Genomic DNA, 25,852 nt, shown 5'->3' on the forward strand with positions numbered 1-25,852 from the left:
TCATGTCTGATTATGAAAAGAAACAGGAAATGAAGAAAATCACATCTCACGATTTGTCTATTTCAAGCTCTTCCGGTTCAAATGTTGTTTTGTGTCAAAATATCAATAATTAAGCTCTGTTACGCCAGCAACGCAAAGTACGGAAATCGCATTTAGAAAATGCCAAAATTAGGTACTTTTTAGGTACCGAAGTCAAAAATTAGATGCTCTGTAACTTACACCGCAACTCAGTACCTACTCAAAGTTGCGTTGCTAACAGTATGTGATGCTAGCAACGCAATGAAATTAATAATAAAATAATGAATGTTAAGGGAACACTATTAGGTGCTAATCAAGTGCTAAACGGTGAGGATCGTAAAATTTTCTAATTAATAAACAAAAGCTTCCAATTTCGCTAAACAATAGATCTAAGAATCAGGTCCCTCGAAAACGAGGACGAACGCTCTATCAGGTATAAACTAAGCGTGGTAATAAAGTGCTAATTAGGTGCTTGCAAGAAATTAAGATGAAAACGACCGCGAATAAGTGAAAAAAAATTCGAGATACCTGATTTGAGAAAATTAACAATATGCAATAAAGTCTTGAGATGCTCGTAAACTAAAACATAGACAATCAAAATAAAGTGCTAATCAATTGCTCAAGTGCTCATTCATTATTTTATTATTATTTTCATTGCGTTGCTAGCATCACATACTGCTAGCAACGCAACTTTGAGTACTGAGTTGCGGTGTAAGTTACAGAGCACCTAATTTTTGACTTCGGTACCTAGAAAGCACCTAAAAAGTACCTAATTTTGGCATTTTCTAAATGCGATTACCGTAATTTACGTTGCTGGCGTAACAGAGCTCAATAATTAAACTACATACAAGTCACCCAAGTTTAATGGCGAATATCCAAATTGGTTGGTGCTTCGCGATACATATGAATCGCTCATTCACAGTAATAAAGGTATTTATGGTATAATGACAGTAGACTACTTGTTCACGTTGAATTTTCATTCAATATGGAAATATTAATAAAGGAATCAACAGACGGTTTGAGAAAAATTATTGACTCGGTTTCAAAGAATTTACGGGTGTTAGAACAGTTGGACGAGCCCACTGACTAGTAGACACTTTAATTGTTCATTTTATATCCACCGAATTGAACACTTTGTTTCTGAGAGTGGGAAAAATTCAAGGCAGACAATGGCGTGCCGTCATAGGATGATCTTTGCTGAAATCACGAGCTGAATTAGAAAAAATTCGAAATCACTTGCAACGATATAGTGTTCGGAGATTTACTGTTACAGAAAAAATAACGTGTATGACGCAAAATGTAAATTATGTAAACAACAAAACTGTGCCGAATTCCTCAAATTGTGTCTAAATTGTCTTAGATTTAGCCATAATCATAAAGCTTGTCGAAGAGGAACTTGTAGAAAGTGCGATTCCAGGTAATTGTTAATTTGCTTTGTTCTAAAAAGTCGCTCTTTTAAAAACAGTAACTTCGCTTCGTTTGGATACAGGTAGTGCAGATTTTTAGCAAGGCTAGCAAGGCTCACCAAAACATTACGTCTTCGTCTTGACGCCAGAATTTTTTAGTCGCATTCCACAATCGTACTGGGCTGGTTGCAAATACCAAATAAATGCAAGACATTCGTTAGCAATAGGGTTGCTGGGATTGAGGAGATAACAAGTTTCCATTCCGAATCTCCAGCAGACAATCCAGCAAATATACTTTCTCGGGGCTTAAAAACCTCATAAGATTGAAAGTTCCCAGCTATTGTGGCATGGGCCATCCTGGCTGATAAAAGACTCTTCAAACTCGCCAAATAAATTGGAAAAGCAGAAAGTAAATAATCTTCCAGATCTGAAAACGGAAACACATTCATTCATAGTGAAAAATGTTGAATCATTTCCTATATAAAATTTCTCACTTTTGATATTCAAGTGCAACAGTCAAATGAAATAGGAAAAACGAATCCTTATGACTGAAAATACCAATAATGCTTTTAATCTCCTAATAGGTTGAGTGAGAATCACTTATTCGGCAACGAAATAAAAAATATTGTTGATGAAAAATCTCTGTAGTATGATAGTAAAATATGCAGCCTCAGTGCATCCTTGGATGAAAATGGTATCTTAAAGGTTGATGGCCGTCTGTAAAATTCCTCATTTTGTACTGACAAAAACCTCCCATAATTCTCACTGATGATCATTATTTAAGTGAATTGATCTTCCAAAGAGAGCATATTGCTAGGCCACAACAACTGCTAGCATCTTTGAAAGAAAGATTTCGGCCCTTAGGAGGTAGAAATATTGTAGAAAAAGTAGTGCGACATTACATAATTTGCTTCCGAAATAAACCGAAATCCATACAGGCACAAATGGGACAATGGTCTGAACCTCGCCTTTAACCAGATTACCCACATTGTCACAGCTAAAGAAAATTCAGTTACTCAGTTAAGAATTGTTTGTTATTACCTACAATGGTGTATAGATATATAAGGGTTAATATTGTTAATTATTTTAGTTTATTGTAATCGTTTGAAAATGTCCTTATAGGACAAAACTACAGTAACGTTAGTTACAAGTTTATAATATGTCCCATAACTTCAGATAATATAGCCACGCATTCTTTGATTATTCTTGTGATAACTTTAATAGTTTAACGAGGCTTTAATTTTTTGACTGACTCTAAAAACATAGTTGCATCAACATTGTGTTAACAATGTGTTAGTAATCACACGTTAAAAGGTAAGACCTCGTTAGTCCTTAGCTCGCACAAGTTTCTCAACTTCTGAGAGTTGTCGTTCGTATGGGGGCGGCAGCTGAGTAACGGAAAAACAGATTTTTTTAACAGATTTGTCATAGTAGTGCAACTTTATGAATCTTTTCCTGGGAAATGTGTTCTGATTTTCTCGTCAATTATTGTTGAGGAATACTCCCTGAATGTTTCTACGACTTCTTCGCTACTGATTAGTCTTAGTAATACATTTGTTTTCATAATTTTTTGTGGGTTGTTCTATGATAATCCAGAAAGTTTTGGTTTCATTAGTAGAAAGAATACTGAACCATTTTTATGAAATATTTCATTTTCAGCACTCTTGGCTTTTATAAGTGATGTTACTATTTTCACTATTTTTACTTCTATTATTTTTTGTTGCCTCAGGTCAAGTGCTTGACATCATCAATGTATCTCTCTAGCAAAGTGGAAAGGGTGATTTCATTATTTTACTCTTTGGTAAATGGTGTTTTTTTTTTATTTATTGTGGATTCAGCATATGCTGCCTCAAAACACTGATGAAAATATTCCCAAAAAACACTAAAAGCTTCATTGGAATTGGTAAAGGTTGTGGTAGCAAAGTTTTTAAGGAATTCTATGTCTAAATTCAGTTTCTTCATAATTCTTTGTATTTGGATGAATATTTTTCATTTCATTGTTCCAACTAATTATTTGAGAATGGCGATCCGATAAGGCAATATCAATGTAACTTATAGTTAGGCTGTCTCTGTTGGTTAAAACATAATCAATGCTACTGATTATTTCACGATCACCCCAATGTCCAATTCCTGTTAGTCCATATTCCTTGTTAGACCGTCAATGTTGAATTCCCCTCATATAAATACATTTTTGAATGTTTCAAAAACCTTTGCCAGTAGAAAGGGAAGTTGCATAAGGAACAAGTTTACATTGATATTCGGTGATCTGTAACGACAGATCAGGACTGTATATTTTTCAAATGAAATGACAGAACATTCCAATGAAATGGCAAAACATTCAAATTAAATGGCAGAACATTCAAATGATAACTCAATAGATAGTTTACAAATGAATTCCAAAATTCCGAATTAATTGAAAAAACTTTACAAAAATAATTGATGGCCACCAGTTTTGAGGTAGAATCTTTGGCGTCTGCTTTTTGTGGTGTCTTCCTGTAGGTCTAGTGCACAATCGACGATAAAAGATATAGATTTAATGTTTTTTTCTCCAAGTCATCAAAGAATAAAGAAGTGTGTAAAAAAACAAAGGAATAAAATAAATGATTTTAATGTTTTTTGAACAGTTGTTCCCTTCCTTTATAAATATAAATATATTATGATCTACATGTGAGTAAATAAAAAAGTTAATAAACACATATGAAAAATTCCACTGTGTGCATATTTATCTCTAGCCAGTACCAATAATCAAAGCCCTGCCGCTTACCTTATTGTTGCACATCCACATGATTTGTATGTAAAATTTTATAAAAAATTGTTAAATGACATTTTATTCCAAAATACTCATTTACACACAAGATGAAATATGTACTTCTAATGCAATATTTGAAATCATTCAAAATTTCACATCCCCCACATCCAAAAAACAAAATAAAATTTCAATTAGCTAACTTCATTGAAAATAAGTTGTAGCAAAAATTTGAGAATGTTCAATTCTCTAAAACAAGCAATTTCTGGAAAATGGCATATACGATCTCAAGTACCCTGTTTCTTAGCCAGTCTGAGTACATGTAAAATAACCTCATCTACTGTCTGATTATTCAATAGTTCTTTTACGGCCTCATCGTCGATAACAACCGTGAACAACAACTTGGCGTTTTCCCTAATTCGGCCTAGGTAGTCGAAATCATCCTCAGACGCTGGTTTATATCCACACCTGAAATAGAATCTTGTATTAAACACATTTAAAATGGAAGATATAAATGGATAAAACTCTGTTTAGGAACAGGTTGCTTACTTTCTTCAGATAGCAACTGCAAACAACAAATACAATCAAAGATTCAGGAATCCCTTTTGTCCCAAAAATGTTATTCAAACCCCATATTGCAAATGTTACTTCTAGAACACCAAAAATGTTACGTTTCACTCATAGATCTATAGAGAAATTATCTCTCTCTCTCTCTTCCTTAAAAATCATGTACTGCTCAATTGTTTGATCAATAATCGAATACAACTCCACAATTTGGTGCCCTTCATATAATGTGATGTCCTACCTATTTCTAGGTCCTACCTATTTCTACAATATTTGTTTTAGTGACGAATGTACATTTTTTCAAACGGCAATGTTCAGAGACAAAATTGCCGTTATTGGAGTGACACCAACCCTCACGTTTTCCAGGAAGCACATACCCAATATCCAGAAAAAATTAAGGTTTAGGCAGGAATATTGGGAAACCATAGTGTAGGACCTCTATTTATTGATCAAAATTCAACAGGGAAACTGTAGTTGAATATGCTAGAAACAAGTATTGACCCTCTCATCACTGAAATAGTCGAAGTGAATCCTAATGAATTCGATATGGATATTGTATTCCAACAAGATGGAGCACCACCACATTACTTCAGACAAGTAAGAAACTATTTGGATACTAGTTTTCCCGGTCGTTGGATTTGCAGTCGAGGTCCTACAGAATGGCCAATCCGCTCGCCAGATTTGACACCTTTGGACTTTTTTTATGGGGCTATTTGAAACAAAAGGAGTACGAAATTGAACCTGTTTCACTATTGGATATACGGCAGAGAATAATAAATATTTATAGAGATATTGACGTTTCTGTGTTCGAAAATGTTCGGCGTGAAATATCGGAATAGGTTGTTCATATGTCAATGTCAAGAAGTTCAAGGCAACCATTTCAAGCATCTTCTGAACTGACCTCAAGCTTATTACCTCATATTATGTAGTTAAATGTCAATGTATTCAGGCAATGTGTTAGGAATCACACGTTAAAAGACCTCGTTAGTCCTTAGCTCGCATAAGTTTCTCAACTTCTGAGAGTTGTCGTTCGTATGGGGGCGACAGCTGATTAACGGAAAAACAGATTTTAAACAAACAGACAGACAGAATTATTAAAAGTTCCACCAATTTGTAGTAGTTGATATTGACATTATATTGTAGGGTTGTGAAGTATTCGTCAGGAGCTTCAAAATGATGTGTCACAAGACCCCCTTTCCATTTAATTTTTTTTCGCAGATGGCCCCCAGTCGCCATTTTGAAAGTTTCATTAGTCAATTTCACTTCAAAATAAAGTATTCATGCATTAATTTCATTATCCCAAATTTCAATTTTTTGAGTTGACCCGTTAAAAAAATAAAAAAAGGGGGCATTAAAGACATGCACTGTATCTGTGAATTTGTTAATTATTTTGTAATAATAGGCAATGCCGTAAATAAATAAATATATGAATAAAATAATTCTATCATCAAGTATCTAGGTGGTTTCATCTTGATGTGCTTGAATTTATTGATCAAGGTCTTTATAAATTCTAAAAAGTATAATTAGAGAAATATGTGTTTGATGATTTTTCATACGAAACAAAAAAAATTGATTAATATAAAGATTACCTCCTGATAACACAATCCAACACTCTATCTACAGGTGACTCAGGATACCCAAATTCCATCAAACACTCCTCATCAACAAGCAACGTCAGCAGTTCTTTGATAGACTCGGTCAATGTAAGTTCATTCCAGATTATGCTCTCGGTGACATTGCTCAATGATGCAGCATCTGTAGCGGCAGCAAGAAGTTGCTGCTGCAGTCTCTTCTTCTCGGCATTAGCCAATATGTCTTCGAGGACGTCCCTGTGCCTGGCGCGGATATGTCTCATGAGGCAATCCTTGCGAATGAAGGCTCTGCCACAAGTTTCACAAACGCAGGGTGGTTCTTTTTTGTGAGTCAGCTGGTGGATTTTCAGGGATGACTTAACAGAGAATCTTTTCTGGCATACATCACAGGCGAACGCTGGAAAATGATGAAATGAAATGAAAAATTAAAATTCCAATCATAATTATTTGTATATAACAGTTGTAGGAATTTCCAAACTAGCTTTATCACACTGTCTAACTAAAATCACCTTGGAAAAGATGAAATCACTTTGATCGTGGAAAATATAAAATAAACGCAATTGTATATGAAATTCAGGACTCACGTTTATCACCAGTGTGACACAATATGTGCCTAGCTACGTCTTCCTTCCTGAAGAATGTTTTGTCACAATGTGGACAGGGCAAAGGATCTGCGCCCTCGTGCATGAATTTAATGTGTGTGGTAAGCCGAAGCCGGCGATTAAAGGCCCGCCCACAGTATTGGCACGTGTAGGCATTTTCGCCCGTATGGTGAAAGATATGCGCACGCAACTGAGATGGCTGAATGAAAGATTTGCCGCAAAACTGGCACTGGTGTGGTTTCTCTCCGGTATGAGTCCGCCAATGACGATTCAAAGTTTCCTTGGCGGCGAATTTTTTGTCACACTGTAGGGAAAAACAAAATTATGAAGCAGTTTGTTAATCAGCTAATAAGAAGTCAGGGGGAGGAATCTGTGGATTTGATTCCATAATAGAAAACATAAATTTCTTTCTAGCTACTCCATCAAAGTCTTGGGGTCCTATTCTTCAATCACTAATTGTTCTGCGTATACATAATTCTGAAAATTATTCGTAAGCGAAGGATTCCTTCAATATATTATATTCTTGGGTTTATGCTACAAACAGCGCATGCATTGCAAACACCGAGTGATTCAAGAATAGCCGCCCTATTGGCAGTACATATCTACATATACTCCGGCAATTACTTTAAACAGTGTTGCTTCTGCTCTAGTTTGAACCTCAGACATTTGAAAAACCCATCACAATCAGCAGGTAGTTGTTATCAGATATGCCCCCACAATGTAGTCGTTGATACTATTCTAGGACAGTGGGAGTCACGTCTCACGGTGAAGGAGCGATAACGAGCGATGTCACGAAGAATGAGCGATAACAAGTCTTGATAATGCCATCTGAGATGATGGCGAAACGTCGACCTTTGAAGAATGTACAATAGATGAACACACGGAAAAGCAACTTCACAGTTTGGAAGAACAGTTTAGCAGTTATTTGCATAGCTGCAAAAATTGAACTTCGCCTTTTGCTACAACTTTATATATGCAATTAAAACTCAATACTGTAAAAAAGGTGGTGGTAGTAATAAAGACGTTTATTATTATTACACACAAATGAAATGCTCTTTCTCTTCTTTCTGACGTTAGAAATTGAAATATATAACCTATATCACGCCCACGTGTATGTATTATAGTATAATTGTTTCATTGAAAAGTAAAGGAAGAAAAAGGAAACAAGCGGTTATATTGGAAAGCAGATATCACGTCACAAAATGTTAGGTTATGGGTGCAAATTCCAGTGTACAACATGCAAGGCAAAATCAAGTTATAAAAACCTTTTTTCTGTTCGAAATGGCTCAGAATGAGAATTATACTATTGAATTAATTGAAGGAAAAAAGGTACCACCTGTGGATATTTATAATGCAGATAAACTTAGGGAACAATAGTTGTTTCAAAAACATGCAACAAGAAAAAGATGTCAATACTTTTGATGAAAGGAATCAGACTGCTAATATGAAATTAGAAAACAGAGTGAAATCTCTAATAGCACAATGCGTTGAAGAAAGTCAAATATATTGGCTTTGAAACAAAACAACTGCTTATGACATATGGGAAATTCTCGAGGAAAAATGAAAAACGAGAATTTTAGCGGCTATATTTAAAAAGGAATATATTATCATCCTTAAAAATGAAGCATGGGGATTCCTTAGAGAAGCGCATATATCTTATTATTTCCCTTCAAATAAATCTTAATATATATATAAATTATGTGTCACGTTGTTTGTCCGCGATGGACTCCTAAACTACTTAACCAATTTTAATCAAATTTGCACACCGTGTGCAGTTTGATGCAACTTGAAAGATAGGACAGCTTACATCTTAATTTATAGTCGCAATATTATTTTATTACAAATTATGCAACGGTACGCGTTTAGTCATCAAAAAGATCACCGTAAATATTCATGAAGCAACCATTTTAACTGGGAAGTTTGAAGGGAAAGTGATCCTGTTGCCACATATTCCAATGATACCGTCAGATTCTACCATACCCTTCAGAAGGCTACAGTTTCCAATTCGTTTAGATTTTGCCATGTCTATAAATAAGTCTCAAGGCTAAACAATGTCCATTTGTGGTTTAGATTTGGAAAAATCCATATTTTTCTCATTGGCAAATATATGTTGTATGTTCACGTGTAGGGAAACCGTCGAATCTATTTGTCTTAGCTAAAGGCAGATTAACCAAAAATATTGTGCACCGATTAGTGCTAAAATAAATTGAAATTAAAAGTATTTATAATTCAAAATAATAAATATTATTGTTAAATATTTAACACTATCTGCCCTACCTACCTCATTCATAAGTTTAAGTGTCACATGTTATTCACTAACAACTTTGTAATATACTCATTTGTTACAAAATTGAATAAAAATAAATTTTAAAGTTAATTTTCTTGTATTGATTTCTGCTTAATATCAACTGTTCGAAAATTTTAATCAATCGTGTTCAAAGTCCTTCCCCTTGAAATACCAATCCAGTGGATTTTTATACCAGCTTTATCGTTTCTGTCTTCGTTCGTAAATAATAATTTCATTATACTAAGGGGTTACGGTAGTAGAAAATCTGTCATGGAGGTTGCCAAATTTTTTTACAAATAGCATCTATGTAAAAAAGCATGGTGGTCCCCGTGACTGATGTTCTCCTACCGTTCCTCTTAAATACTTTACTACAATATACAAAGGAAAAAACGATCTTTCAGGAGAAATGTGGGACAGTCAGAAGAAGAAGATAAATTTCAAGGAGGAAAGCAGAGAGTATGGATGTACCTTTATAAAATATCGCAAAACGTAAATGAGTCTGATATATTAACATTTCTGGGAAAAAAACCAAGGAACCCGAGGGGGAGTTCATTGTCAAGGATTTGAAAGAAGAAAGAAGACTGAAAACTTTCTTGGTAGCTGGAGACTTTAAGTTCAAAGATCTTTTCTATAAACCAACATTCTGGCCAAAAGGAGTGAATTTTAGAAGGTTTAATTTTAGTAAGTACCACGAAAAGTATCAGACAAGAAATGTTATTGGAACGGAAGATGAAAAAAGACCAAGCTCTTTTTTAGACCAAGTGAAATCATCAACCATCAAGGAATAGAAGTCAAAAAAGGAGAACCTTTCATATCAAACAATAAGAAAGTTTCTCAGAATATTATCACTCTCCTGAACTTCAATATCCAAGGTATATCGGAGAAAAAATATCAGTTGGAGGTTCTTATGGATGCACATAACATAGATATTGCTTGCTTTAGTGAGCACTGGTTAGCATTATCTGAAATGAAGAGTCTTACATTTACTGACTACAATCTTGTAAATTTTTACTGTCGAAAAGATCAAAATCATGGAGGAGTCTGTATTGTAGCCAAAACTAAGTACATTGCAAAACCTTTTAAGTATGAAAAATGTGTTGAAAAACACTTTGAAATAACTATAACTACAATAGAGAACCAAAGTGAAAAAACTAAGTTATACATAGTTGCAGCCTACAGAACACCAGATAGTAATATTGACATTTTTGTTGATGAAATGTATGAACTGATGTGTCATATATATGAAAAAAATTATTATTATATTGTATGTGGTGATATAAATGTTAATTTTTTAACTGACGGTAAGGATGTGAAAAAAATAGTGAATTTATTTCAAGAATTTGACATGAAAAATTGCATTAATAAACCAACACGTATCACAAGAACAACATCAACAAGTATCGATGTCATATTCTCGAATATTACAATAAATTCAGTCGATATTATAGACACACATTTGTCAGATCACACATTTCAAACATGTACATTCTCAATACCAGTGAATAAGGAGAATATAAAAAAACAATATTCTCACGTGATTACTCAGGTGCTAATATGATAACATTTAGAAATCTGTTATTGTCAGAAGAGTGGTACGATACTTATAACTCTAGTACGGTTGATGAAGCTTTCAATAACTTCTATGCCACTTACGAATATAATTTCCAAATGGCTTTTCCTCTAAAACGTAAATTCCTTAAAACCGTAAGAAGCCTTGGTTTACTTCAGAAATAAAAGAGCTCCATCAAACTTTATGTGAAATGGCTAAAGTTGCAAAAATTACTAATATTGATGTTATTCGAGAACGGTACAGAAATTTAAAAGTTATTTATAGACATAAGGTACGGCAAGCTAAATTGGAATATAATGAGGCAAGACTTGTTGAGACCAGTAATATATCTAAAGAAAGCTGGCAAATAATTAATGAAGCAAAAGACAACACAATATCTGTTACACCATTGCAAATAAATATAGAAGATAAACTTGAAAATGATAAATTCAAAATAGGTAATTACTTCAATGAGTTTTTCATGAATGTGGTAAATACAAAACCAGATGAACAACCATAAATTCTCCCCCTTTTCTTATAACACAATGTTTCTGTATCCTACAAGTCCACCTGAAATTGAAGACATTATAAAAAAAACAACTAAGAAACCTTCTGCAGGAATTGATGATATTTCTGGGGTTACTCTTATTTGTCAGTGATATAATATGTAATGCACTATCTTTCATAATTAATAAATCCTATGAAAAAGGAAAATATCCAGAAGTTCTCAAAACCTCAAAGTCTGTGCCAATATTTAAGGGTAAGGGATCTAGAAATGACGTAGGAAGTTATAGAAACGTGTGTATACAATCTCAATTCGCGAAAGTCCTCGAAAGCAGTTACAATACACGGTTAAGCAATTTTATAGAACAAAATAATCTTATTCTAAATTGTCAGCATGGCTTCAGGCATAAAAAATCTACAGAAACTGCTATAAAAGAATTATGTAACCATATTTATTACTGCTTGAATGAAAAACAAAATCCAATAGCCGTTTATTATGACCTTAGTAGGGCTTTTGATACTATAGATCACAGATTATTAATAGAGAAACTTTATAGGATAGGTATTCGAGGAGTGGCCAACACTTGGATAGAATCCTATTTAAAGGATAGGTCACAGATAGTGGTTGTAGACAAAGTGAAATCTAACCGATTAAAAGTAACAACTGGTGTACCTCAAGGCTCTATTTTAGGTCCTTCACTATTTATTGCTTTCATTAATGATATTATATATTCATGTATATCTCATAACAAAATGATTATCTATGCAGATGATACAAACCAGCTGGTGGCTGAAAAATCTCTAGCAGGCACTGTTACAACTAGCAATACATGTGCGCGCGAATTCCAACAATGGTGCGAGAATAATGGATTATCAGTCAACATCAATAAAACTTGTTTTATGGTATTTCAACAACAAAATATCAGCCTTGACCATAGTCTATTAATAAGAATGAATCATAGGTCCATAGAGCAAGTAAAATATTGTAAATTCCTTGGAGTATACATAGATCAGAAGCTCACATGGAATGTTCATACAGATCATATTGTATCCAAACTAAGCAGTGTTTGCTTTGTTATTCGACAACTACAAGGAACAGTATCTCTGGAAACTCTTAAGCTAGCTTATTATGGTCTTGTTCAGTCCACACTGAGTTATGGTCTTATTGTTTGGGGCAATTCTGCTCATATTCAAAAGGTGTTTATAATACAGAAAAGAATTTTAAGATGTATGGTGAGAGCCAACCCTCGAGAGAGCTGTAGAGAAATCTTTGTTCGTTTGAGAATTCTAACTCTTTCATGCTTATATATATATATTTAATAACTCTTGAGGTAAAAAAACGGCACTTCAGCCATGAGAGGGGTTTTATGATCCACAATTATAGTACACGCAACGCTAATTGTATACGTTTGCCATTCTCTCGCTTGTCACTGGGACAGAATTCATATATGTATCAGGGAATTATTTGCTATAATCACACAGTCACACTAATGGGTGAAATTGAGAGCTTTAAATTATTTAAATCAAAATTGTTTGATCTTTTATGTTCAAATGCCTTTTATTCAATGGACGAGTTCTTAGCATTCTGTTCATAGTATATATAAATTGGTATAGGGTAGGTTATGCTTTTATTTTTGTTGTATGTCTGACTAGTCCGATAAGTTTTAGGGAGCAAGTTTATATGCTGTATCTTGTAAAACTTCAGTGATGAATAAACATATCTATCTATCTATCTATCTATCTAATATAACAAAAACCTCAGCCACAGCAACGTGTGGCCGGGTCTGCCAGTTATATATATATAACGCATATTTCAAATATCATTCTTATAGAGCCATGTTGAAAGTTATATGAATTTGTACAATTATTATATAGTGAGATCTTACTGCTGCTGGAGCAGCGTTGATTAATTCATTTGTTACACTATATACATAATTTTTATTAAAAACTATAACTGCTATCGCATCTATATCATTTTTGAAGACTTGTCTGAAGTAACCATTGAATAATTTTCTAGCAAAATCAAGTGGCACCCCATCCAAAAAAAGTTATTCCCAAATTTTGAATGCCTTTAGCAACTTATTACCTTTTTCTGAAGTCTTAGTCTGAAGTAACGATTGAATAATTTTCTAGCAAAATCAAGTGGCACCCCATCCAAAAAAAATTATTCCACAAAATTTAAAACCCACGACCACAGCCCCAAATTTTGAATGCCTTTAGCAACTTATTACCGTTTTCTGAAATGCCCTTTTTCTGAAATCCTCTCCAAGAAGTTGAAGTTGATAAAACACTAGTCCACTCTCTTGGGCGGACCGCCATATCAGATTTAGAGTGACAATAAGACAATATATTATTTTTGGTATTTTTTTCAGCAAACTGTTTCTTTTGATATCCGTATCGTGTGTTTGCTTTGAAAAAACTAGTCCGCCATCTTACGCTGTCCATCATTTTGTATGTAGAATGCTTCATTTGGCTAACCATGCTTCAAAATTCAGACAAAGAATCTGACCCGAACATTTGTAAGTACATACTATACATATCCATACACACTTACCTACAAACATTGCAAATTAAATACAAGGTTGCAAAAATATGTTTAGTATGGAAAACAAATATGAAGTCAATATCAATGATCAGCAATTGAGTATAGTACGAACCTTATCACATTTATAAGGCTTTTCTCCTGTATGCATGCGGCGATGCTTCTTCATTGCCCCACCGGATGGAAATTTTTTAGGACAGAAATCACATGAGTATGGCTTCTCACCTGAAATTTTAGAAATACTTGTTTTTAGTATCTCAATAAACATCTTGAAAAAATTTTCAATTGTTGAAACAAAACAAGTTAACAATGAAAATGTATATTTTAATAGAAAAAGTTCTCTTAGTTATTCTTGGTACAAATTTCAACTTTTAAAGTTTATTATACTACTTTTTCCAAAGAATATATATATATATATATATATATATATATATATATATATATATATATATATATATATATATATATATATATATATATATATATATATATATAGATATTATCATTATTAATGTATTTCACTATTAATGTAAGTTACAAAAAGGATTTAAAGCTCTATAACTTCTGTTTAATTATCTGCGAGCGCTTTCGACAGCTGGTCGTGCTGTCATCCTCTAGGTCCCACTCTATCTGAATGTTGTGTGTCATTTTATACGGTCCGAACGCCTCAATACAGGTACTTCAAGTACTTTAGGTAAACTTGCCTGTATTTGGATTACATCAGGTATTATTCTTTGTGTTGGTATATATCGGATATAACCACAACAAAACACAATTTCAAATGGCAATATACAGGAAACCTACACAAACAAGCTTCACCATACCCCCAAATTCAAACCATCCACAATCACAAAAAATGGCTGCCTATAACGCATTCATATATAGAATGTTAAGGATACCACTCAGCAATGAAGCCCGAAACAAAGAACGGAAAATCATATACCAAATAGCGAACGAAAACGCATACACCCAAAAGACAATAGACAAATTAGAAAACAGAATCAAACAAAAAATATAGAACAAGGATCAAGCCACCCCAACAGACAAAACAACACAATGATGGACAGCATTTACGTACTTAGGACACCAGACCAAAAAACTAACAAACATCTTCAAGCCATTGAACATAGCCAAACACGAAAATAACACAAAAAATAAACAGCTATGAAAAAGAAGAAGACAAAAATCAAAACGGGATATACAGTATACAATGCTCGGACTGCAATAAAATCTATATCGGCCAAACCAAGAAATGACTGATCCAAAGGTACAATGAGCACAAAAAGGCATACATATGTATGCATATATATACATATGTATGCCTTTTTGTGCATGTATGCATATGTATACATATATATGCCTTTTTGTGCTCATTGTGCCATAGTATATAAATCAAACCTCGCAACACACGCCATACAAAACAAACATAATTTTCCCCCACCAGAAAACATAAAACTCATAAAACAAGTCAATAAGAGAAACCTTATGGACATTTGGTAAAACTTAAACATCCATAAATTTAACAGTCAAAAATCACTTATCGAGGAACAAGTACAAATCAAAACACAAAAAGACCTAACTTTCAATATATTAAACAAATCAAAACAGACTCCTAGAAACAATAAACCTAGAGAAGATCCAACACAAAGAATAGTACCTGATGTGATCCAAGTACAGGCAAGTTTGTCTTGGAGGGTGAGGATAGGGAAGTTAGTGGTTTCCAGGTAGTTCGAAGTCTCAGACCCTCATCACGTTTGTTCAGGCCAGGAAGGTTGCTTTTCGATTACGATGGCCTCGCGTGGCAATGGTCTTAGTGTTCACAAAGTCTATGTTGTGTCCCGTCTCTTGATGATGTTTGGGCAGAGCTAAGGATGAGTCTGACTTTCGGACAGCAAGTTGATGTTTGTATACTCTACTTGTCACACGTCTGTTGATCTGGGCTACATATGGCCTACACACGCGCACGCGCATGCAGGCGCGAACACACATACCCACACACTCGCATGCACGCGCGCTCGCACACACACGAGGTTTTTGAAACAAAATTTTTGGAAGGTTTATGAATATATCAGTAACAAAGTTTTAGCTCTTTTTTTTAAAAGCTAAAGCATTTTGAGATAAGTGCTGCAGCTTTTGTAAAAGTTTTGTCCGTTTTTATAAGTCTACTTCAAACTGTGATATCTCGGTGAATACTCATGCAATTTAATTGGAATAAGTGCCATTTGAATCAGTACACCTTTGCCAACATAACATAAGTCGATTAATTTCGTCAGCATAAAAAATATATGCTAGGAATTCGAGGAAGTCGACGAATGCCGTGCCTGGTCCTGATTGGCGAAGGTTCTACCGGCGAGAAATCACTTATCGAAGTGCTTGAAAAGATGCCAACAAGGGAGTCTAGTGAGTATGGTAGGTGAGACAGAACTTCGACGCTCAGTTCGTTCAACTTTCGGACGGTGATTTGCGAAACGTACGGACGGGCGTTGTCATGAAGCAGGATCGGACCTCTTTTGTTGACCAGTGCCATCTGCGGCTGGCGTATGTTTCGGTACAGTTCACAATAGGATTCTGCTGTGATGGTTTGGCCCGGTTGCAGAAAGTTATAATGAATCACACAAGCCGCTGACCATCATACAGTGACAATGGTTTTTTTTGGTGGTTTTTCGTCTTTGGGAAGTGTCTAGGTAGCTCATCAGTGTCGAACTACTGTCCTGATTATCTCTTGTAATGCTAGAGGAATAACTTTTCATCACACGTGATGATCCAATCCAAAAAAGGATAATTTTGGTTGCAAAGAACATACCTCGAAATGTGATCATTCAAATCACGTGGCACCCACTTCTCAAGCTTCATGACCTTTCCAATCCATTTTAAACCATCAAAAACCACATAAGAGCCATCCCATGCACCGTTTGTGATGGGTCCACCAATTTTCGTCTTGGATTACCACTTTGGGGCTCATCTTCGAGACTAAAACGTCAGGAACAAAATTCCGCAAACTAACGTCGAGCAGTGCGTTCATTACACTATATTACAAAATACCGGTTAATTTTTCAGAAAGTTTCTTCCGCGCTTTGGTTAAATTTGAATTTGTATAGAAAAATTGGTTGAAAATCGCATAACAACGCTATATAATATTTCAGTGCCTGCAGTTTCCTCACAGCCCCTTACGACTTGAGAAATGATCCCTCACAGCCCCCTACCGACTGAAAAGAGCCATAAAAGTTTAAATTTGGAAAAATGAACGTCATCAATGTATAGAGTACAAAATTCTCTATCAATCAGTATATACCACAACACAGTAGAATAAATATTTATTGAGATATCTCAAATTATTTCAACAATGGCAAACATACTTGTAATATTTTTTACAAACTTAACCTACCTGTATGGGTACGAATATGAACATTCAACAAAGCAAAACCTTGGAATTCTTTATCACAAAATTCACATTGATACTTCTTTTTCTTCTTAGCTTGACCTGCATGAGCTCTTAAATGTTCCGCTAAATTATCCTTACGAGTGAAGAACCTTTTACATACCTGGAAAAAACAACAAAACAAGGTAAAATACTCTACATAGCTTTTATTGCAATTTTTTATCGAATCAATATATTGGTTTTATAAATTTGACTATCTTAGCTAATTACGTTTATTTGTATTCAAACATGATATATCTTTCGGGATTCTGTTGTGTCACAATCTGGAAAGTTCAATAATTAATTTGTCTAACTACAAAAATAGAAATCTCGCCGTCAAATTACACATTTCTCAGTGAATCGTCACCCGAGGAATAGGCAGATTTAGTATACTAAGCATTATAGCAACTTTTTTTTCTGATTGATTCTGCCGTTACTTTATGAAACCACTTTTTTCTTTTTCTAGGTCTTCAAAATGTTAACAATTACTTTATTTTCTAGTAAACTTATGATGTTGAAGAAGGGTTAATGAAGAATTTATCAATCAATAAAATAAAATGACTTACAATATAAATATAACCTAAATGCTGGCAATGAATGGTATTGTGGAAAAACAATGACTGACTTTTGCATCACGATAATGAACCTGCTCATTGGTCATTGGGACAATTGAGGAGATTAAAACCGAATCGCTGAGAGAGCTCAAGAACATACCAAAAAGTGTATATCAGAACTGTTTCAAGGATTGAAAAAAACGCTGGCACAAAAATGTTGTTGATAGGTACTAACGGAGTTCCAGTGTGATTCACTATACTTTTATTTCGGCTACAGTTATAAATTTGAAATTACCAAAATTGTTATTGTCAACATTCTTTTCCGCCCCGTATCTTCGAAACAAAACGCTTCAAAGGACAAGATATCTTTAGAATAGTCCAAGGAATAGTCCCTTAATTTTCTGCCGCACGTTTAATGAACACCCTGTATAGTTTTTCAGTATTTTAAACATTGTAGAAGTAATCACATTGTTATCTTGCGTACTATAAATAAATAGAATGATTAATTCATTGTATATTACCCTACAATCATATGCTTTTCTTTGATACCCCATACATCCTGTCTGTCCTATGTGCCTGTCAAGATGGTATTTTCTTGTGAATTCCCTATTGCAATCTAGGCACTTTACTGTTTTGATAGGGTGCACTTTCATATGGTCAATCAATCCCTCTTTTGTTTTGAAAACTTTTTTACATTCAACACAAGTAAATTCATCGCCTTCAGGATGTTCAATGCTCAAGTGACGTTGAAGACAACTCATTTGAACAAAAAGTTTTCCGCACTGCTCGCAGTTGATGTCACCAATCTGAAAAAAAACATGTTCAATAATTTTTTTGTCTCGAATGAAAATTACCTGACTAAGTAGCTCATTACTTCCGAATTTCCTACTGAATTTTAACTTATATTCAAACCAGAACCTGAAGTCAGTAATTATGAAATCAGTAATTATAAAAAATATGCGAGAGAAAGGCAGATGTAGCACTAGTGTGTGAGAGAGCATTTACTCCATTGTTACCGTTATTTGAAAATAAAAGAGGTGATCCAATATACATTTTTAAATAATATGAAATGATAATCTAGGGAAAATGTCACAGATATGGTAAACTGAAATGAGTATTTTCATTAGTTCAACAGAATGTGTCACGATATTATCTTTTAGGAGATACTTGAAGGTAATTCTGGTCAAAAAGGCTTACTATACATTAGATGATTTTTTTGAGGATAACCTCAAATTTGATTAAAATTGGTAAAGTAGTTTAGGAGTCCATCGCGGACAAACAACGTGATACATAATTTATATATATATATATATATATATATATATATATATATATATATATATATATATATATAGAAACAGAAGTTAATATCGGACTTAGCACTCATGAAAGTGGCAAACCATAGACACGTGTTTCGGGCTTTTGGCCCATCATCAGTATGGTGCAGCCAAGTGTAAGGATGGGCAACACTTGGTTACCAAAAGATAGAAATACAAATGCACGGAGCCACCAACAGGAGCCAACCGCACATTTGTGGTTTCAGTTGATAGATCTCGTGTTCACAAGAAAACTATCAAAATCACCACGGAGGCAGCTATAGCTACCTGCGTGACATCCGGGTCCAGGAAATTATACAAATATGAAAGTTATTGAGTGTCTTGATATAGAAACAGAAGTTAATATCGGACTTAGCACTCATGAAAGTGGCAAACCATAGACACGTGTTTCGGGCTTTTGGCCCATCATCAGTATGGTGTAGCCAAGTGTAAGGATGGGCAACACTTGGTTACCAAAAGATAGAAATACAAATGCACGGAGCCACCAACAGGAGCCAACCGCACATTTGTGGTTTCAGTTGATAGATCTCGTGTTCACAAGAAAACTATCAAAATCACCACGGAGGCAGCTATAGCTACCTGCGTGATTTTGATAGTTTTCTTGTGAACACGAGATCTATCAACTGAAACCACAAATGTGCGGTTGGCTCCTGTTGGTGGCTCCGTGCATTTGTATTTCTATCTTTTGGTAACCAAGTGTTGCCCATCCTTACACTTGGCTGCACCATACTGATGATGGGCCAAAAGCCCGAAACACGTGTCTATGGTTTGCCACTTTCATGAGTGCTAAGTCCGATATTAACTTCTGTTTCTATATCAAGACACTCAATAACTTTCATATTTGTATATATATATATATATATATATATATATATATATATATATATATATATATATATTGTGGCATATATGAAATCAATAAAATAGACTGTTAGATCTTTATTACCTCATTAATCCTCAATAACTCAATTCTAAAGAATAAAAAACAAATGTTATCAAAAGTGTGAACAAAGCTATAACTATCTTAGATTAATAATTCGGTTATTGTTAATGAAAAAAACTGAAATTCAGTTCAGAGTCTTAATAAGATGTTCAAATAGTTTTGTATATTCTTTGTGGATTTATATTAATGCTTCAAAAAATGAAAAAACTAGTTGAGACAAAATTCGTCTCTCTTTAGACGAGAGAAGGCAATCTTCACTTATTTTGTCTCTACTTCTTTCACAGAGAAAATATTGGTGTTCAGAATAGCAGTGGATACATTTCTTAAGCAGTGATGGCAGTTGTAAATTAATAACTGAATACCTTCAAGACACTACTCAGTGAAAACTTGCTGCTGAAACTGTCAATTATTCATTCAAAACAGGGAGATAAACGAGTTCTGTTGTTTATGAACATACTTGATGCCATATGCGGGGTGCTATTTATATTTTGGGAACACCAAATGATATTTTATAATGAAAAAGGCTTTACTGTTGTTTCGAAATATTCTCCTTGATGATCAATACACATTTGCATTCGTTCACACTATTTGTCAAAGCAGTTCTTCGGCGCTTGTAAATCGTTGACCACGCAGTTTATCTTTGATTAACAAAAAGAAGTCATTTGGTGCCAAATCAGGACTATACGGAGGATGAGTCACCAATTCGATGTTTTGATTGCTCAAAATTTCACCTGTTTGACGAGATGTGTGAGAGCTCGCATTGTCATGACCGTCTTCAGCGGTTAGTTTTACCAATTTCTCCAAAAACTTCCGGAAAACAAATGGTCGTGTACCATTCAGAATTGACTATTCTAGGTTGCTCAAGTGGAAGAGTGGCCACATGACCCATTCGCCCGAAGAAACAGGTGACCATCTGCTTCGCTGTGCTTCTTCAACGAACAACATTTGTTGAATTTAGCTCGCCTTGGAATACCCACACGGTAGATTGCTGTTTTGTTTTCAGCTCATAATCATATATCCATGATTCGTCATCTTGTCACGATTTTATACTTTTTTTTTGAAGCACCACAATCGCGAGTCTTTTTTTCAGCGACTGATAAATTATGGGGTATCCAACAAGAACAAGTTTTTTTACAACTAACTGTTCATGCAAAATCGAATGTATCAAAGTGGAACTAATGTGCAAGAGTGCCTTTATCTCACAATATGTCACATGACGATCTTCCATTATCAGTGCATGCACTGCATCGATGTTTTGTGGCACAACAACCAATTTTGGACGAACTTCACGGAATTTGTCGGCGACCAAAATACGACCACGATTGAATTCAGTATACCAGCGATATACTGCGGCTTTTGATGGTACTTTATCGCCATACAAAGAACTGAGTTCATCGACACATTCTGGTTGAGATAATTAATTAAAATAATAGTTGATAATTTTTTTTGTTCTCTCGTCGCTAAAGGATTATTTCGATTTGTTTTGTCTTGTCCAAAATTACCCAATCTCTTGTCTTGCCGACACAATTTTTCAAGACAAATCTTGAATAAACGTCTTGTTCGAGACAAGAAACGAAAATCTCTTGGTAAAAACACTACAAAATTGTGACTGAAACTCTATTTCATTTGATCTCCTTCAAATAAAATACTTACTGTATGTGCTGAATCTGATGGTTCGCCGCAGCAAGGACATAACTGTAAAGTAAGAGGATCGCTTCCATCCATATCACTTTTGGCACAATGATTGACTGTGATGTGCCTTTTGAGACCCTGATAATAAAATAATAATATTTTGTAACATAATTTTGTTGATTAATTTCTATCTTACTGCTGAAGTCCTAAAAACTTTCTGACAAATATCGCATTCCACATGTTCCTCTTTGATTTGATCCATTTCGATTTTACTTTCCTGTTCTTCTATTTGGGATTCAACTACCTCCGCTGTTTCCTGCTTGTCTGCCTCTGCAAGTTGATAATTGTTCTTTTTAATAACATTTATGCACATTCAATAACTTATTACAAAATGAGCCTTGGACTGAAGTGAAACTCGCTAAAACAGTAAATAAAAAAAAACTGAATCTTTATGAACCTTTTTAACATTGTGTTCCCAATAGTTTTGAAGGATGAAGACTTAAAGTAGACTAGGAAAACCTATCACTTGGACTCTGAAAAAATCAACAAAAATAAAGAAACTCTAAACTTTTTATATGATATATTTAAATTAAATCCTAGTGAATATAATAAATCCCTATATCTCGAGCAAAAAAATAAATTCAAACATATTCTTAAAGAAAGTAAAGAAAACAATATTAGGAACCAAATAAATCATTCTGAAAACAAGGCTAAAACAGTTTGGAAAATAGTTAATTGTGAAATTGGTAGAGATAAAAAATAACAAACAAATGATATTGACATAAATCTATTTAACCATTGTTTTCTTAATTATTCCTCCGATATAGTTAGCAACATCGACACTGGTTTATGCACATCATCAAAAAATCACATATATGGCAATAAAGGATCACATTGCATATTCCTTCAGCCTGTAGATGAATATGAAACAAGTACTATTATTTCCAACATTAAATCTAAAAAAACTCATGATATATATAAAATAAGTTTTTATCTGATAAGCATTCGAAAATAAAGAGCAATGCATACAATCTTTACCGATCTTTCTAAGGCTTTTGACTGTGTAAGTCATACCAAGCTCATAGAAAAACTTCACAGGTATGGAATAAGAGCCCTAGCCAACAAATTAATATGTTTTTACTTAGAAAGCAGATATCAAGCTGTGTACAGGGATAATAAATTCAGTGAGAAACTGACTTCAAAAAGAGGAGTTCCTCAGGGGTCCATATTGGGACCTCTTCTATTTTTTATCTATATAAATGATTTACCTGATTTTATGACCAATATATATGACAAATTAACTACAATACTGAATGCAGATGATACAAACATCACATATTCTAATAACAAAAATGAAAACCTTATTATTCCTACAAATATTATGTCAACGGCAAAAGAATGGTTTGATCTCAACGAATTGTATCTAAATCACAATGAAACTCAAACTTGTATTTTTACAACTGATTATACATCTGTTGAAACTAAATGTGTCAAATTCCTTGGTGTATATTTAGATAATCACATGTCTTGGATACCTCAAATTGACTATTTGTGTAGCAAATTGTCAAAAACAGTATTTGCTATACGCAGCATATCACGTCTCATCAATTAAGATATTGCTATTACAGTTTACTATGCACTTTTTCATTCGGTCATGACATATGGAATATTAAGTTGGGGAAATGCAGCTGATACTCACTTGTAAAGAATATTCATGGTGCAAAAGGCAGCTGTGCGTTCAATTGTAAAAGCCAAATTTGATGACTCTTGCAAACCAATTTTTGAAAAACTAGGTATTATGACTCTCTACTCCAGCATTGTGTACGAAAACCTTATAATTTTAGAACACACATATATAATTTTTCAAATTACAGAATGAATCACACATATAACACTAGGGGGAAAAATCATATTTTACAACCTCGCCATAGAATTTACAAAACCCAAATAGTAGAAATAAGCTATTTCAACCAGCTTCCAGACCATATACAAAACATTGACTAGTTTCAGAAATAAAATTAAAGAAATCTTGAAGGATATGTGTTTATACAGTACATATGATTATTATGACGGGATAAAGCATGTGTTCTCATAATTGGTAACCTTTTATTTATTTCAAGTATATTTAGTAAGTTTTTGTCTGTGTGCATATATGTTATATTAGTTAAACTAACATTTTAAGATATTTATTCTGACTCATGTAACTAACCATTGGTTTATAATCTGATGACATTCATTTATGTAACTGACGACTGTAAGCACTTTTGTGTATCAATTGAGAATAAATCAATCTATCTATCTATCTATCTATCTATCTTTGTGTATACATGTCAGAAACATATGCCATCATAAAATTTCCTAAAAAGAGCCTTGCTATACATGTGATTAAAAAATAAATAAATTATATATATATATATATATATATATATATATATATATATATATATATATATATATATATATATGTAGATAGATCAATTTCAAAATGCATTGACTAAATACACGAAGCTAACGGTAACAGCTAAAGTGGCATTCTTAAGACTTCATAAGTTGAGCAATACTTATTCAATTGAATATAGAAAGAAACTCGAACACAAAAAAGAAGTGATTAGAGTTTTAAATCAATTTATACTAGGTGTTTCATTAGGATTGATTTCTTCAAAAACTTTCCCAGCGAACTACATCACAATTGTTAATAAAACTACATATCACCTTTACAAGGAAATTTTTCCACGATTTTTTCCAAGCATCTCTTGGCAAAATTGAACCGGAAATGAGTCATGCTACATTGTCAAATTTAGTAGTTTGGGTAGTGTTTCATTCAAAATAATTCTGAATTGACAAGTTGTGTTCATTTGCATAAATAAACAAACCATGTTCTTCTGAGTCAATTTTTAAACAGTTTTGACTTTGGAGTAGTTGAAAATCCAAATTTTATACGAGATTTGTGATCAGCAGACAAAAATAAGTCTAATAAAAAAAACTTGATTACCTGCAAGCTCCACATTACCATCAATCTCCTCTACTTGATATGTATATCGCATTGCTTCATCGTTAAATTGTGTCATTTGTCCCTGTATTTCAAATTCACCCCCATCCTCAATAACATACTGTACAGCATTTTCATCATCGCCTATGTCTTCATAAACTATTTCATGTCCTTCAACAGCATTGAATTCTGTATTACTAAAATCATAACAATACTTAATTACCACTTCCAACAAAATGTCAAATGATAATTTAAATTTAGGTAATACAAAAAAATCATTCTTACTCGATAATGTATGTGTGAATAACATTTTGATCCATCGTATCTATATGCAAATTTCCATCAGAATTATTTGAGGGAAACTGATTAAGAATAATGGGAAATTGCTGTCCACCTTGAGCAATTTGAATATTCTGGAGAACAACAGTATGAACTTCTTGCCCTCTAACATTTTCCTCATATTCATCTGATCCTTCATTATCTTCTCTATTTTCTGTTACCTCTTGATATTCAGTTTTGACATCTGTTGATTCATTTTTCACTTGTTCATCTATGGCAAAGTTTTCCATTTCCTGAAAAATTATTATTCCAGTAACCAAGTATTGTCAAGTTTTGCCAGAAAAATATTTGAATATTTCATCTATATTAAATTCTGGCAATCTGATTTCCATGATGACAATGAGTTTACATGAACTCATTTCTAAAATTGATTTGATAGAAATATATTTCAATTTAAATCTGAAAACTATGCAACAACTAAGGAGGTCGACAGGATGAAGGTTACTGTGACAGTGAAATTCAGAAATTGCCATATCACAAAACAAATTAGAAGCAATTTCTAATGATTTCAAATATGCCACTAGCAATGCAAAAATTTGTAAAGATGAGTGCATGGGAAATATTTTACTTTATAGTTCAGTTACCTAAACATGGTCTTACCAGAATTAAATTATTCAACAAAATCGTTGCACAACATAAATGATTATTAACAGTTATTTTTTAAAAAGTTTCCAAAACTTCCGAACTTCCACTAATTAAACTTCTGTTATCTGAACTTTCACCCCTGAAAAGTGGACAACCTTTCAAACATCGTAGCTCGTAGCACATAAAATGGTGGCTACCTATTATCCAGGCGTGGCGTTTATGTTAATGCGCCTGTCTGCCTCTAT

General features: G+C 33.7%; 1 protein-coding gene across 1 annotated transcript; it reads right to left on the bottom strand.

The window, feature by feature from the left end:
* Positions 1-4,016: 4,016 nt before the first annotated feature.
* On the bottom strand, positions 4,017-25,824 carry LOC111510258 (suppressor of Hairy wing). Its single transcript, XM_023166168.2, has 11 exons — positions 25,623-25,824; positions 24,969-25,255; positions 24,687-24,880; positions 21,891-22,024; positions 21,716-21,832; positions 18,304-18,588; positions 17,196-17,352; positions 13,926-14,035; positions 6,911-7,232; positions 6,324-6,723; positions 4,017-4,638 (listed from the first exon to the last, which is right to left on the bottom strand). Exons 2-11 carry the CDS (start codon positions 25,250-25,252, stop codon positions 4,458-4,460), a joined length of 2,184 nt encoding a protein of 727 aa, XP_023021936.2. The 5' UTR covers positions 25,253-25,255; positions 25,623-25,824; the 3' UTR covers positions 4,017-4,457.
* Positions 25,825-25,852: the final 28 nt, after the last annotated feature.

This window comes from Leptinotarsa decemlineata, unplaced genomic scaffold, assembly GCF_025532065.1.
Source record: "Leptinotarsa decemlineata unplaced genomic scaffold, Ldec_3_MD MMD2_tig00026340_RagTag_RagTag, whole genome shotgun sequence".
In the NCBI taxonomy this organism is placed as follows: domain Eukaryota; kingdom Metazoa; phylum Arthropoda; class Insecta; order Coleoptera; family Chrysomelidae; genus Leptinotarsa; species Leptinotarsa decemlineata.